The sequence below is a fragment of the Ipomoea triloba genome, chromosome 15 (assembly GCF_003576645.1).
Source record: "Ipomoea triloba cultivar NCNSP0323 chromosome 15, ASM357664v1".
Taxonomy (NCBI): domain Eukaryota; kingdom Viridiplantae; phylum Streptophyta; class Magnoliopsida; order Solanales; family Convolvulaceae; genus Ipomoea; species Ipomoea triloba.
The window spans coordinates 13,397,180-13,411,023 of record NC_044930.1 but is presented as its reverse complement, the minus strand read 5'-3'; the positions used below and the strand labels follow the sequence as shown (position 1 = coordinate 13,411,023).

The window sequence follows — 13,844 nt, the reverse complement described above, 5'->3', positions numbered from 1 at the left end:
TTTATTTATTTATTCACCTATTATACGTACTATTATGGTTAGATGTTAAATTAAAATGTTAAATAGGTAATATAATATGGTAATATTAATTGGTGATTGAATAATTGATGATATATTTGGTGATATATTTGTAATATATGTAATATATATAATAGTATAAATAGAGCATTTTGCTTGACAACAGCAGAACAAACTTTAGGGAAGACTGATTCGGCGTTTCATGAGCTTTCAAATTCAAAGAATATTTGGGAAAGCATCCAAGAAGAGGAAGAAGACATTTGCTTGAAGATTAAGGTTTGTTAAGGCACCCATTTACAGGCTTTAGAAATTTGCTGCAGATTTGGTAAAGCTTTTACTTTCTCTTGAAAAATAATAGCATTCTGAAAAAGAATATATATATATATATACACACACACACACACATAGTGTAGTATGGTAGTATGGTTTTATTTGTTTTTGTAGGTGTGTTTGATGGAAAGGAAATAAATCAGTATCCAGCAATAGAAGATTCTATCTCCATCAGGAAGCATATAACACAGTTCATTTGTAATGGAGCAAAGGTATTTGATTAAATTCTTAGTAGTTACAATGTGTTGTTAACTACTTCCTCATTTTATAATTAAATTCCAGCCAAGTTCACAATGTTTGGTATTTTTAACTATTTAAGAATCAGTATATTTTTTGCAGTTGTATCTTCATTGTAAAGCTTACTGATCTTTTTAAATGGCAGCAATGATATGTAATAAGAAACATGGAATTAGTTAGTTTGTGTTGTTAAAGTATGTAATGTAATGTACTCCTACTTTGAATTTCAAAACATCTTCACTTTTAAAAAAGTTCAAACAGAGAAGGCAGACGAAATTATTGTGAAGAGGCTTAGGGGCTCACTTACCAAGTTACCATTGTGTCTGTAAGAGGAAACACAGAGCTACAACTTGATTTCATTTCTTTAATTCTACTAATATATTGTATTCAATAATGGTAACCACCTCTTATTGAAATCTTCTTAACCTTTGTATGATGAAAACCTACAAAAAATACAATATACTGTTAGTTCCAAAAATTATAAAAAGTTTGGAGCTTTTTACATCAAAGGCTTTTACATATTATATCCCACAATGCATGTACATATTCAAACTTGGATGATGGACATATGTCATACTCTAACTATTGCAAGAAGAATGAAGAATGAAGATGTTGTAAGAAGAATTGCAAGAATAGGTTACATGTGGATGATGAACATATGTCATTCAAGTGAAGAGCTAACAATTGCAAGAAGAATTAAAAAGTTTAAGGTGTCAACTACTATATTGAAGATAAATGTACAATGGAAGCATTCCTGTTATTTTAGATTCAAACTCTTTATCATTAGGATCTAAAATTGTATTCTTTAAATATATCTAAAGCACTAATGCACAATATATGAACACTTTTTTTTTATTCTATGAACAATATATAAATAATATACGAGTAACTAAACTACTACCAATATAGCACATGAACATAATGTGGAAAATACTTGGCTCAACAATTATAGGAGGCAAGAGGAAGCAAAGTATATCAGATAAAATGTATGTTTAAATCCCAAAATTACTGTATTTCTTTCATTTTCAAAATAATGACTAGCAAATAATGACATCGATGTGGTCATCCCAATTGTTATGGTAATAAATTACTGTAATAAATGGTAATGGTAATCTTATGGTAATAAATCGTAATTATAATAAATTGTTATTGATCATAATCGTAATGGTAATTATTAATTATTAATATAGAATAATAATATTAATGGTAATTGTTATTGTTATTAATAAATCGTAATTATAATAAATTTGTGTGATTTATTTAAATCTTAACATTTTATGATTTTACATTACTTTGAATATGCAGTTATTTTATTCGTTTATTCATACCATGTTCAGAGGTGAAATTATAATTCAAAAAAAAAAAAGAATATAAAAAAAATAATTAACTGAAAATTAAACGGCACGAAATTTAGGCCATTTGAATAAGTAAATTAATATTAATATTTGATTGGAAATTGAACGAAAAAGGAAATGAATTTATTTCGACAATTAAATTATTATAATTATATTAATCATATTAATATTTATGAAGGTAAAAGAAAATAAATATATTAATATTTCATTGGAAATATAATTGGCAATTATATTTTTATAATTATATTACTTATTGATTATATGGAAATGAATATTAAAATCTTTTTATGAATGAAAAAGGAAATAAATATTACACACGGGAATATGTTATTAATATTATGTTACTAATGTTACTAATTGGCACACGAATCAGGCCAAATGAAAAAGGATATTAATAATAAAAATTCACTATAAATATAACATAACTTTCCCTATGCAAAAATTAGTAACCACCAAATGAATATTTATTCCTTTTATGAAGGAAAAAGGAAATGAATATATTCATAATTCACTGGACAAACAAAATGATTTTATTAATATTTTCACTGAAAATATATTCAACAATTATATTTTTATAATTATATTACTTTTTAATCATATGGAAATTAACATTAAATTTTATGAACGAAAAGGAAATAAATATTACACGGGAATCTGTTATTAATATTTTCTTACTAATTGGCAAGGAATCAGGCAAATTAATTGACCATTATCCGAAAAAAAGAATGGAAAACAATATTAATTCTTTTGATGAAGAAAAAAGGAAATGAATATACTCAAAATAAAATGGAATATTATGAAAAATGAAATGAATATATTAATATTTCACTGGAAATATAACACAACTTTTTCCTACAAAAAAATTAGTAACCACCAAATGAATGATTAGGGCTCTGTTTGGCAGAGCTTATTTAGGAGCTTATAGCTTATTTTAAGCTACTAATAAGCTATAAGCTCTGTTTGGTGATGTTCCTAAAATAAGCTAGTAGCTTAAAATAAGAGCTTATTTTTGAACGCTACTTAAGGTAGCGTTTCAAAATAAGCTAGTAGCTTCCTAACTTTTTTTCCATTTTTAACCTTATTATTTTAAAGAAATGACATCCTTTACCCTTTTCAATTAAAACCTTTTTGGCTAAACCTTTTTGGCTTTTTCTCTTCAATATGTTTGGTTGTAATTTCAATTTGACATTTGTGTTTGAACATTAATTTTTGTATGAACTAATCTTATGAATTATAAACATTTTGTTTTACTTTATATGTTTTCAAATATATGTTCTTACTTTATATTTTATTAAATATATTGATTTCACTATTTTATATTTTAATATATAAACAAACCTATTTAAATTTAAAATTATTCAAATTGTATGAATATGCCATTTTTAGTCTTTTTACATTTATCAGCTTATCAAAAAGCTAATTTTACCAAACACTTTTAAGCATAACAGCTAGTTTAACAGCTCTTCAGATTTCAGCTTCGAGCTTATAGCTTTTCAGTTTTCAGCTACTTTTCAGCTTTCAGCTACCTTTTCAACTAGGTTTGCCAAACATAACCTAGGAAAAAATTATAAAGGAAAAAGAAATGTAAAATAATAGTAATTCTTTTTATGAAGGAAAAAGGAAATGAAATATTAGGAAAAACGAAATGAACATATTAATATTTTACTGAAAATATAACACAACTTTTTCTACGAACAAATTATTAACCACCAAATGAAATATTAGGAAAAAAATTATGAAGGAAAAAAATGGAAATTAATATTAACTTTTTTATGAAGGAAAATGGAAATGGATATATTTATAATGAAATGAAATGTTAGGAAAAAACGAAGGAAAAAGGAATGAAAATCAATATTAATTTTTTTTTATGAAGGAAAAATGAAATGAATATATTTGAAAGGAAATAAAATATTAGAAAAAACAAAATGAATATATTAATATTTCACTAGAAATATAGCATAGCTTTCCCTACAAAAGAATTAGTAACCAACAAATGAAATATTAGGAAAAAATTATGAAGGAAAAAGGAATGACAATCAATAATTCTTTTTATAAAAGAAAAAGAAAATGAATATATTCAAAAGGAAATTAAAATATTAGAAAAAATGAAATGAATATATATTAATATTTCATTGGAAATATAATCGACAATTATATTATTATAATTATATGAATTAAATATTAATTAATTAATTAATTATATTAATAAATACTACTCCATAATAATTAATATTTATTAACTAGAAGGTTGAGCAATCCTCTCACCAACTTTAGATGTCGTTGATCAAATTAATTAGTACACGTGTGGCATGAACACTGCAGAAGGTCAAACATATTTAATATATAATAATAATTTTTGTATATACGAATTGACATTCATGTTAACGAAAAATCATTAATTTAGTGTAATTGACTAATAATAATTGCCTAATAATTTTTATGGTAATTAAGCTAAATATTGGTCGTTGAATTTATTTTGATACCCCGTAATAATTAAAGTTAAATTATTTCTCATTTTTTCATATTTATTTTTGTAATAATATAATTACTTAAGTTATATAAATATCGATCTTTTATAGATAATTGTAAACAAACAAGTCATATATTATTCAATTAATTGAGTGATACTTTTGCACTAATCTTATAATCAAATAAATGTACATGTTCAATATTAGATTTTTTAAAATAATTTTATCTTTAATTTTATTATCTAAATAAATAATAAAAAAATTTATCCGTGAATCGCACGGGTAATTGGACAATTATTTGCTCTAATTCAAGCAAAGAAAACATTAGAAAACATAATCAATCCAACCAATTTCATCAATTGCGCTATATACTATTCAATGCTATAATTTATATAATTGTATATCGATCCAAATATTATTAAAATATTATAACAAATTCATTCCGTGTAACGCACGGGCGAAAATACTAGTAATAATAATAATAAATGGAATAAAAATATCTCCTATTGTTTTTGGTTTTGTTGTTGTTGTATTACGGGTATGATTGAAGGACCAAAAATACAATCTACCTTAAAAATAAGACATCACATCATATAGATTACAAAAATTTCAAAATAATAATACTCTATCTATGTCATTTACCTATCATGTTTACTATTTATTGGTCAAACAGAATATTTCTTTACTAATTTTTAGTTATTTTTAAATTTAATTTTTTGTTTACAATATTACTTTTAATGCAATTTTTAGAAATATAAATTTTATATATTAATATTAAACTTAATGTTTAAAAAAATTAAATAAAAAATTACTTTAGTCAAGACTCGTTAATGAAATTAAACTAGAGACCGAAAGGGTATAAAATATAGAGAAGGAAATGTGAAATTTATGGGCAGGCAATGCATCCACCAAAAAGCTTTTGTGCTGAATAAAAAGAATGAAACTGTGAAAAAAACAAAAAAGTAACCTTACTTTCTGGTGCAGGGTGGAGGGAATAGTATAGGGATGTATAGATAAATACAAAACAACATACATCATGAAAGCTCTGATCATGAATGTGGATAGTGAGGGTCAGGTCAGGTCAGGGGTATCAGATTTCCTCTGAAATTTTAGAAATTTCTGATCATTTGTGACACCACTACGGCACTACTATATTGATGCTGTGAAATATTTTTTTTTTTTAAATATTACAATGTAATATTTGACTATATATACTTTCTCAACTTATTAAAGAGTCAAATGCCCTCATTAAGTTCGAACTTGTGACCTTTGGGAGAGCCACAAATGTACTGATGTTGTTAATAAAGTCATTCCCACAAATACGTATAAATAGTAAATCGGATCGTATAAGGACCATTGGATCGTTTAATTTGCTTGTTGGTTTAAGTTATTGAGCTCCGAAAAAAGCGACAATGAGAGGATTTCGAGCTTGATATAGATGTATCAAACATGCCAAAAGTCCTCTCCTCTAGTATTTAATGCAGTATTTATAAGAGAATAAAGGGACTACATGCCAATCTCTTGGCATGCATGACACGTGGAGCCCATGCACAAGGGAAGGTCAGAAGCTTTGCTGGTTCTTCCACGTAGACTAAGGTTCCTAACATCCTCATCCCTGTTGCGATCGGCTTTGACTAAGGGAGCTTAGCTTTAATTTTTAAGTGGAGAAAGTCGGGTGGTTCGTCATGACCTAAGATGTTCGGGGCAAACCAAAAGGCGGGGAAATACCGTTACTGACTAAGCCGCCTTTGCTCGGTCCTTTATACCAAGTCAGGTTGGTTGCCTCTAAAGGTCGGTAAATGATCGGGAATAATTCTTCTCGGCAGTCCACTCAGATACCGAGCAGGTATGCAGTACATATAGATAATAAGATCGAGAATATTCTCTATCAAGTACCATTGAGCTATAAGCTACTTCTGTAAGACTTTTCCCTAATACAATATATATTATATATTGTGGGCCTTAATAATGTGGTGCAAGTGTACTAGGCCCATTAAGTTATAGGTTGGATTGGACATCTGGTTTAGTCCAATTCACCATTATGCCTATATAAAGCCTGCATTGATGGGATGCTGGACAAATAATTATATAGCACTTAAAGTTATGGTACTTAGAAAATACCAGAAAACCATCTAGGGTTCTGAGTTAAGTGTGAGACAAAACGACTAACATCATACAACACGACTTATGCTTCCGCCGTAGATTCATTCGGTATGTTTATACAGTATTTCTTGAACTTACAACTTCACCTTGCGTGAAATATTAGAATCCAAGAATCTCCTCATTGCGCCCATCTTTCTTCCCACGATGTTTGACCACCAATATTATACGGTTTTCACTACAGATAATGTCTGTCTTTGTATAAATTTTTGTATTTTTAATGTTTAAGCAGTTGTCTGTTTTTTTTTTTTTTTTTTTTTTTAAAAGTTGCCCAAGTAGGTTACCTGCCTCTTTTTTGGAATAATAGCTTTTCTCATATTTATATAGTTGCATTGTCAAAGAAGTTAGTTAAATTGATCAAAACTATCCATTACTTTCCATCTGATTTTTGTTGTATTTAGACTTTAGACCGAGTAATTTTGTTCGTGTGATAAGAAAAAGTTTAATAGTATTATCAAAATTTTGAAGTTAATGCCCCGCGAAACTTAGCTCAATGGTTTAATGGTCATTTTGGAAGCTTTGCTCCAATAACAACGCTCCAATAACAACGGTTAAATTATACCATGGACCAGTGTTTACCTTACATTATGGACCCTGGTCCAAAGTAATTTTCAGATTATGTATTTACAATTTGACATTTTTTGTACTTACAATTAATAGTTTATGTGCTTGTAAATAAAATGAAGGCACATAATATGTTAATTATAGACATATAAAATGGTAATTACATACACATAAATTGTTAATTGTAACTACAAAATATGTTATATTATGTATCTGTAGTTAGCATATTTTGTACCATAAACGATTAACTTCAAGTACAGCATATATCAATTTTTTTTGAGTGCTACTGACTCTGTTACAATGTAGTATCTGTTCATAGCTAACCTACTGAAGCACAAAGAGTCAACAGTTGCCTAGTTGCCTCCACTAAGGCTCGAACCCACTCCCATCATCCATGTGAAAGTGCAAACCGGAACACCGAGTGCCACTAGACCACAAGGTCTTTGGCAATTGCAAAAATAGCCGGGAGTCAATGGGAGACCCAAAGCCCAAAAAATGACTTATTGTGCCTAGTGTGCACAAATGAGAGAAAATTAATCAAGAAGTGATGGAAACTGAAATGAACCGAGTTTATTTTTACCATTAGTCTAACTTAAGTTGAGAAACTACTTTATCAAAAAAAATCAAAATGAATGCTATTCTGGCCGTAATATGATAATATGATCATACCAGTAATTTTTTGTATTTATTTTTCCCAGAGGAAATTACAGGTTGAAAAGGATCAAGTAAAGGGGGGTTTGCCTTGCGTCTCTTCCAAAACTTCACTTTTACTGTTTGTAAGTCAATTGTGTGATCACCAACCACTGATAACAATTAACTATACCCTTTCTTTCTTTCTTTCTTTCTTTCTTCCTTGTAGTAGTATTTTCTTTCTTGATTGGCCATCATATTTATTCCATAAGCCAGCTGAGACCTCCCATAGAATTAGAAAGTTTTTACCATCTGTACTTTCTCTCCACTGCACACACAAGCAATTTGTATTTGTTGGTATCATTTGGCTTCAAGGACAACAACTGGGTGGGCTCTGGTGTCAAATCTACCAATGCAGTGAAAACCCACATTGGAAATTTTACCTGTCTTGGTATTTAGTTGGTGTTTCTGGGAAGAGAAGAGATTCTTTTGGGGTCCTGGGAATGTGAGTGTTTTGACATTGGGGCTTGCTGGCTTGCTCAGAGATCTACAATTCATTGTGAAAACAAGAGAAATGGTGGTGGAGTTTCTGAGATCTGGTGTCTAAAGATTTCTCTTTTAATCTTCTGTCGGTAAGCTACCCAAAAGTGTAAACTTTTCTCATTTCATTCAACTCTTTTCTGTGTTTGACCATGGTTTGATTTATTTCTCAACATTTATTTGGTGTTTAGCTCTGTGGGAGCTAGAAATAACTTTGTTGGCATTCTGCTTTTTTGATATAATTGGAGTTTTATATTGGGTTTTGTCTGTTTTTTTGTTCTTTTCTTGTTTTGCCTCATTTACAAACTTGTTTATCACCAAATTATTGGCAAAACCAGATAATAATAGTGCTTGGATATCATTTCACTTTGTTTGACAACTTGTATTCAGGAAACATTACACAGATTTCTACTTTATTGCCTATCTGAGGGATAAAATAAAAATGAAGAAAGAATCACATGGTTACCTGGGTGTATAGTTTCACATTTGAGCTTCTAGTTTATATAATCTTCCTTGTAATTTTTAAGCAGGAGATTTTGATATCCAAGAAGATGGCTTCTGATCTAAACAAGGGATTATCCAAAGAAACTTCTGTTGGACTTAAAGTTTGGGAACTGGTTGGGATTATTGTTGGCTTGTTAATTGTAGTCATCCTCTTAGCTTTGACATTTTATCTTACTTTACGGAAGAAATCAAGGCGAGCCAAAGAAAATCACCCCATTTGTCAAATTCCTACAGTTTCTAAGGAAATTAAGGAGGTTCGTGTGGAGCATGTATCAGCACATGAATTTGCCCCTCGGGATGGGATTCTTCTTACTATTCAAGATAAATCTAGCGATAAAGATTCAGACAAGGTTTTGGTCCATCTTGGAATGGGGAAATCGAAGAATGGGGATAATAGTAGCCAATCGGGTTCTTTTCATCTAGTTGACAAAGATTGTTGTGCCTCACATTCAGGAGAAGAAGGAAGTTCAGGCACATTTGCAGCTTATAAACCTTATACTTCTCATCCAATTGCTGCGCCTTCTCCGTTAACTGGGCTGCCTGAGTTTTCTCACTTGGGTTGGGGACACTGGTTTACGTTAAGAGATCTTGAACTTGCAACAAACCGCTTTTCCAAGGAGAATGTTCTTGGTGAGGGTGGATATGGTGTTGTTTATCGTGGACAGCTGATCAATGGCACTGAAGTAGCTATTAAAAAGCTCCTTAATAACCTGTGAGTTAATTAAGGCATTTGCCCAATTGCTCAAATTAAGTCCTATTTGTATTTGTCTCCCCGTTGTTGCATTTCCTCAACATTTAAATTTAGAAATTATTTCCATGCAGAGGTCAAGCAGAGAAAGAATTTAGAGTGGAGGTTGAAGCGATAGGCCATGTGCGCCACAAGAATTTGGTTCGTCTTCTAGGTTACTGCATTGAAGGAACACATAGGTATTGCTTTCTGTTTACCCCTTAATAGAAGTATGCTCTTGTCCATTTACTGTTGCTAATTCAACACCATAGCTGAAAAATGATTCGATTTAATAGTCTCATATTATTTTTTTGCCTAACCAACCAGCTTGGTTGGCGTGAGTGACCGTGCACTCTCATCTCTTAAGAGAGGTCGGGAGTTCAAAACCCCCACTCATATGGAAAAATGAATATGGCCAGCACTTTGCCCATTAATTGGGCTGGCCCGGTGCGAACAGGGATTAGCATGAGTATGGTACAGGATTAAAGGTGCCTCCTATAGTTAGGGCCTACTCAGGACGCCTCTGTCTTTGGAATGGATGAAACTACAAGTTTATTTAACTCCTACACCAATTGTTAAAATGTGCTACACTTCTAGATTGACCTGTCATCATTCTCGTTTCACATATTTGATAATACATATACTGCAGGATGCTGGTATATGAGTATGTGAACAATGGCAACTTAGAGCAATGGCTTCATGGAGCTATGCGCCAACATGGATATCTAACATGGGAGGCAAGGACGAAGGTTCTCCTTGGCACGGCAAAGGCGTAAGTTGATTTGACTAGATCTGTTTTAAGCAAAATTTGTGTCGGTCTCTTATTCCCAGTGGTTCTTAATTGCAGTCTTGCCTACTTGCACGAGAACATTGAGCCAAAGGTGGTCCATCGGGACATCAAGTCAAGCAATATACTGATAGATGATGAGTTCAATGCGAAGGTCTCTGATTTTGGTCTTGCTAAGCTGCTGGGAGCCGGGAAAAGTCACATCACAACCAGAGTCATGGGTACCTTTGGGTCAGTTTTTCTTTCGGAGGATGCTTTCTTATGCCAATCTCTAACTGCTTGTTGTCCTAGTATATGTCCCTCTCTATGGTATTACGGTGTTGGATAATGTGATTGTGGTATAGTAAGCAAATTATAACTCATTTTGTAAACACTAACAGATATGTGGCTCCTGAATACGCAAATACTGGCCTCTTGAATGAAAAGAGCGATGTTTATAGCTTTGGGGTTGTGCTTTTAGAAGCAATCACCGGAAGAGACCCCGTGGACTATGGCCGTCCTGCTCAAGAGGTACCTAATTATGGAACCCTAATACTCTTAATCTCATTATGCACCAACATTAAAGTGTTTTCCCGCTATATTATCAAATATCAATCTTTATAGTTAATGGTCTGCGGACTGATACTAATCATGAGACATTGCATTAGATGGATTTATTATCAGCAGAAAAAAACAGCACTCCCTTCTGTTTATGAGAAAACTCCAATATCATAGGCACATTTTGTTTTATTTCTTATTTAGGTTTTGGGAACATGGCACGTATAGCCCTTGAGTTGCTTCACTTTTGAAAATTTGATCCCTATAAGTTAATTTAAACAAATTTAGCCCCTTAATTCTTCATAATGTTGCACTTTTAGTCCCTAGTGTTATATAATTGTCAAACTTCATTAACATGTGAGATTATTTTTATCATTTAGAATCAATATTCTCGGTAAAAAATTACGTTCACATTGAGAGTGAAACTTTAACCATGGATATTGATTATAAATGACACAAATAACCTCATAAAAGAGTTTACTAACGGAGTTTGATAATTATATAACACCAGAGGCTGAAAATAGAACATAATGGACAATTAAGAGACTAAATCTGTTTAAATCAATTAATAGGGACCAAATTTCCAAGAATGAAACAATTCTCGAGCCAAAAGTGTTGTTTTCCCTTAGGTGAAAAATAAGTTTATGTGATAAGCTTTACTAGTCTAAATCAGCATCTATTGTAGTTCAAGGAGTTAGGGTGCTTTGTTTCTTATTGTAGTAAATGGAATCATCTCTGGTATTATACTTTGGAAAAAAAAAATGGATATCCAGACCTGATATTAAAGCTTCAATGATCCTCAGGTGAATCTCGTTGACTGGTTGAAAATGATGGTTGGAAACAGGCGCTCAGAGGAAGTAGTGGATTCAAATATTGGGTCAAGGCCATCAACCAGAGCTCTTAAGCGAGCCCTTTTGACCGCTTTGAGATGCGTTGATCCAGATTCTGAGAAGAGACCCAAGATGAGCCAAGTTGCCCGCATGCTCGAATCTGAGGAATATCCCATACCAAGAGAGGTGAGTTACGAATTACGTATGCTCTATAAGTACATCTCCAGACATACACTTTGTTTAATTAAGATGGCAACTATCCAAAGCAATGTGGGTATTTTAAGCCAAGTTCTAAAGTTCATGGTTGGATGGTGTGTAGGGATATAATGCTGATTTTACAACCCTCTAATTTTTATACTCTTGCCCGATGCTGCAGATACAACTAATGTAATTTCTACCTTGATTGAGATTTGTAAACGATGCAATATGACATGGAATGCTGACATTGTGCTGTGTATTCATCATTTAGCTAGAACAAAAACCAACATGGTTGGCGTGGTGGTTCAGCACCTCGTCCCTTAAGCATGAGGTTGGGGGTTTGATCTCCACCCATGTGAATGGAGCAAACCATTTAGCCAGTCCCCTACCACTTAGTGTGCTGACCGTTGGGACGAGGGTTAGTCTTCTGTCGGCTAGAGGGATACCTTTGGGCAAAACCCAAAAAAAAAAGCTAGAGACCTAGGTTTGAAATTTGGCAGCAGCAATGTAGGGATTATGCCCAAAGTGGGCAAATCCCTTGTGTGCACCGGCATTTGGCCCTGTTTGCTGTGCCACTGAGTTACCCTTGAGGTTGGGGATTTAACCTTTTGGGGCAAGAATTACATTATACATTGAAGTGTTGACGTTCTTGTAGTTACCAACTGCATTTTCACTTACGGCTTGATATATTTTTGCTGATTTTCCTCTTGAAATTCTCCAGGACCGAAGGCAGCGAAGAATTCGAGCAGGTGGTGGTGGCACAGAGAGCGAATCCCAGCACGAGAACTATGACACTGACAAGAGTGACAACCCAGATTCGAGATCGGAAAGTAAAAGGAACATAACGTGTGACCAGCAAGTAGTGCCTCCCACCGATATGACAGCGACGGTGGGTTCATGACCAGCAGCAGGCTAGTTCTTACAAAACTCGAGATAATGTGTGATTTATTTGGGTAAGGTGATAATTACTAGTTAAAGATGGGACTAAGGTTGGGAGTATATGAAGAGATTGGTGAGACATAGACAGGCTCTTAGTTTCACTTTTTCTAAATTGGTTTTTGTTTTTTTTTTTTTGTTATTGTATTCAACTTCTCCATGCTGGAAATGCCTTTTGTTGTATGAAAATAGATAGGAATATGTTTGTGTACAGGAGAATTGCCTAATCTGTATTCCATGGTGATGGTGTCTGACAATTTTGTTTTCCAACATCCTTCATAGCATTGCTTGTAATATCTATGTAACATCCAACTTCACTGCTTTGTTCCATTTTTCTCATCTTCAAACTGCTATGCTTCAATTCTTAATTGGTAAGTAATGACCAACTTTGCCACCTTCCTTTTGTTATAACAAAATCATTATACCATGGTCCACCTTGCAAAGTGGATCAATAATATGAGGTTGTTTTTAATATACTAATTGTTATTTTTAATATATTGAATATTCATTTTTAAGATTCATCTTTTGTGTATTAAATGCTTATTTTTATAAATGAAGATTTAGTACATTAAAAATGAATCTTTAGTATGTAGTATACTAAAAATGAACATTTATCTATGGTCTACTAATAATGTTATTTCGCAAATTTTACTCTGGACCATGCATCAAAACGACGTCGTTTTGATTAATGAAAACAAACGGCTGAAACGGCTCTGTTCCTCGCAACTGTAGTTCCCTTTCAATACAATTGCAGTTCCTTTTCAACACAACTGCAATTCTCTTTCAACACAACTGCAGTTCCTTTTCGATATAACTGCAGTTTCATTTGACATTATACACTCAAATATGTGAAACTGTTATTCAGTTTCCTTTCAACACAACTACAATATCATTTCGATATAACTACAGTTTCATTGGACAATATCTATCTACTATATATATATATATATATATATATACACACACACACACACTAATAAGAGCCAAAGAAAGTTAGGCCTATAATGGGTAGAAAAAATGACG

General features: G+C 32.0%; 1 protein-coding gene across 2 annotated transcripts; it reads left to right on the top strand.

Annotated features, from left to right (window-relative positions):
• The first annotated feature begins 7,914 nt into the window (after window positions 1–7,914).
• On the top strand, window positions 7,915–13,168 carry LOC116007329 (probable receptor-like protein kinase At2g42960). Of its 2 annotated transcripts, none has more exons than XM_031247987.1 (8): window positions 7,915–8,394; window positions 8,830–9,518; window positions 9,629–9,733; window positions 10,183–10,305; window positions 10,381–10,551; window positions 10,701–10,830; window positions 11,661–11,873; window positions 12,607–13,168. In XM_031247987.1, exons 2-8 carry the CDS (start codon window positions 8,854–8,856, stop codon window positions 12,784–12,786), a joined length of 1,587 nt encoding a protein of 528 aa, XP_031103847.1. In that variant the 5' UTR covers window positions 7,915–8,394; window positions 8,830–8,853; the 3' UTR covers window positions 12,787–13,168. The 2 variants fall into 2 exon arrangements, with proteins under 2 accessions (XP_031103847.1, XP_031103846.1); XM_031247986.1 differs by having other exon boundaries at window positions 7,917–8,394; window positions 8,833–9,518.
• The last annotated feature ends 676 nt before the right edge of the window (window positions 13,169–13,844 follow it).

Bases quoted from the DNA above. Each gene is read 5' to 3' on its own strand.
- LOC116007329 (XM_031247987.1), top strand. From the start codon at position 8,854: ATGGCTTCTGATCTAAACAAGGGATTATCCAAAGAAACTTCTGTTGGA. The intron at 9,734-10,182 runs GTATTGCTTTCT...CATATACTGCAG, and splicing joins TGCATTGAAGGAACACATAG to GATGCTGGTATATGAGTATG. The intron at 10,831-11,660 runs GTACCTAATTAT...AATGATCCTCAG, and splicing joins ATGGCCGTCCTGCTCAAGAG to GTGAATCTCGTTGACTGGTT.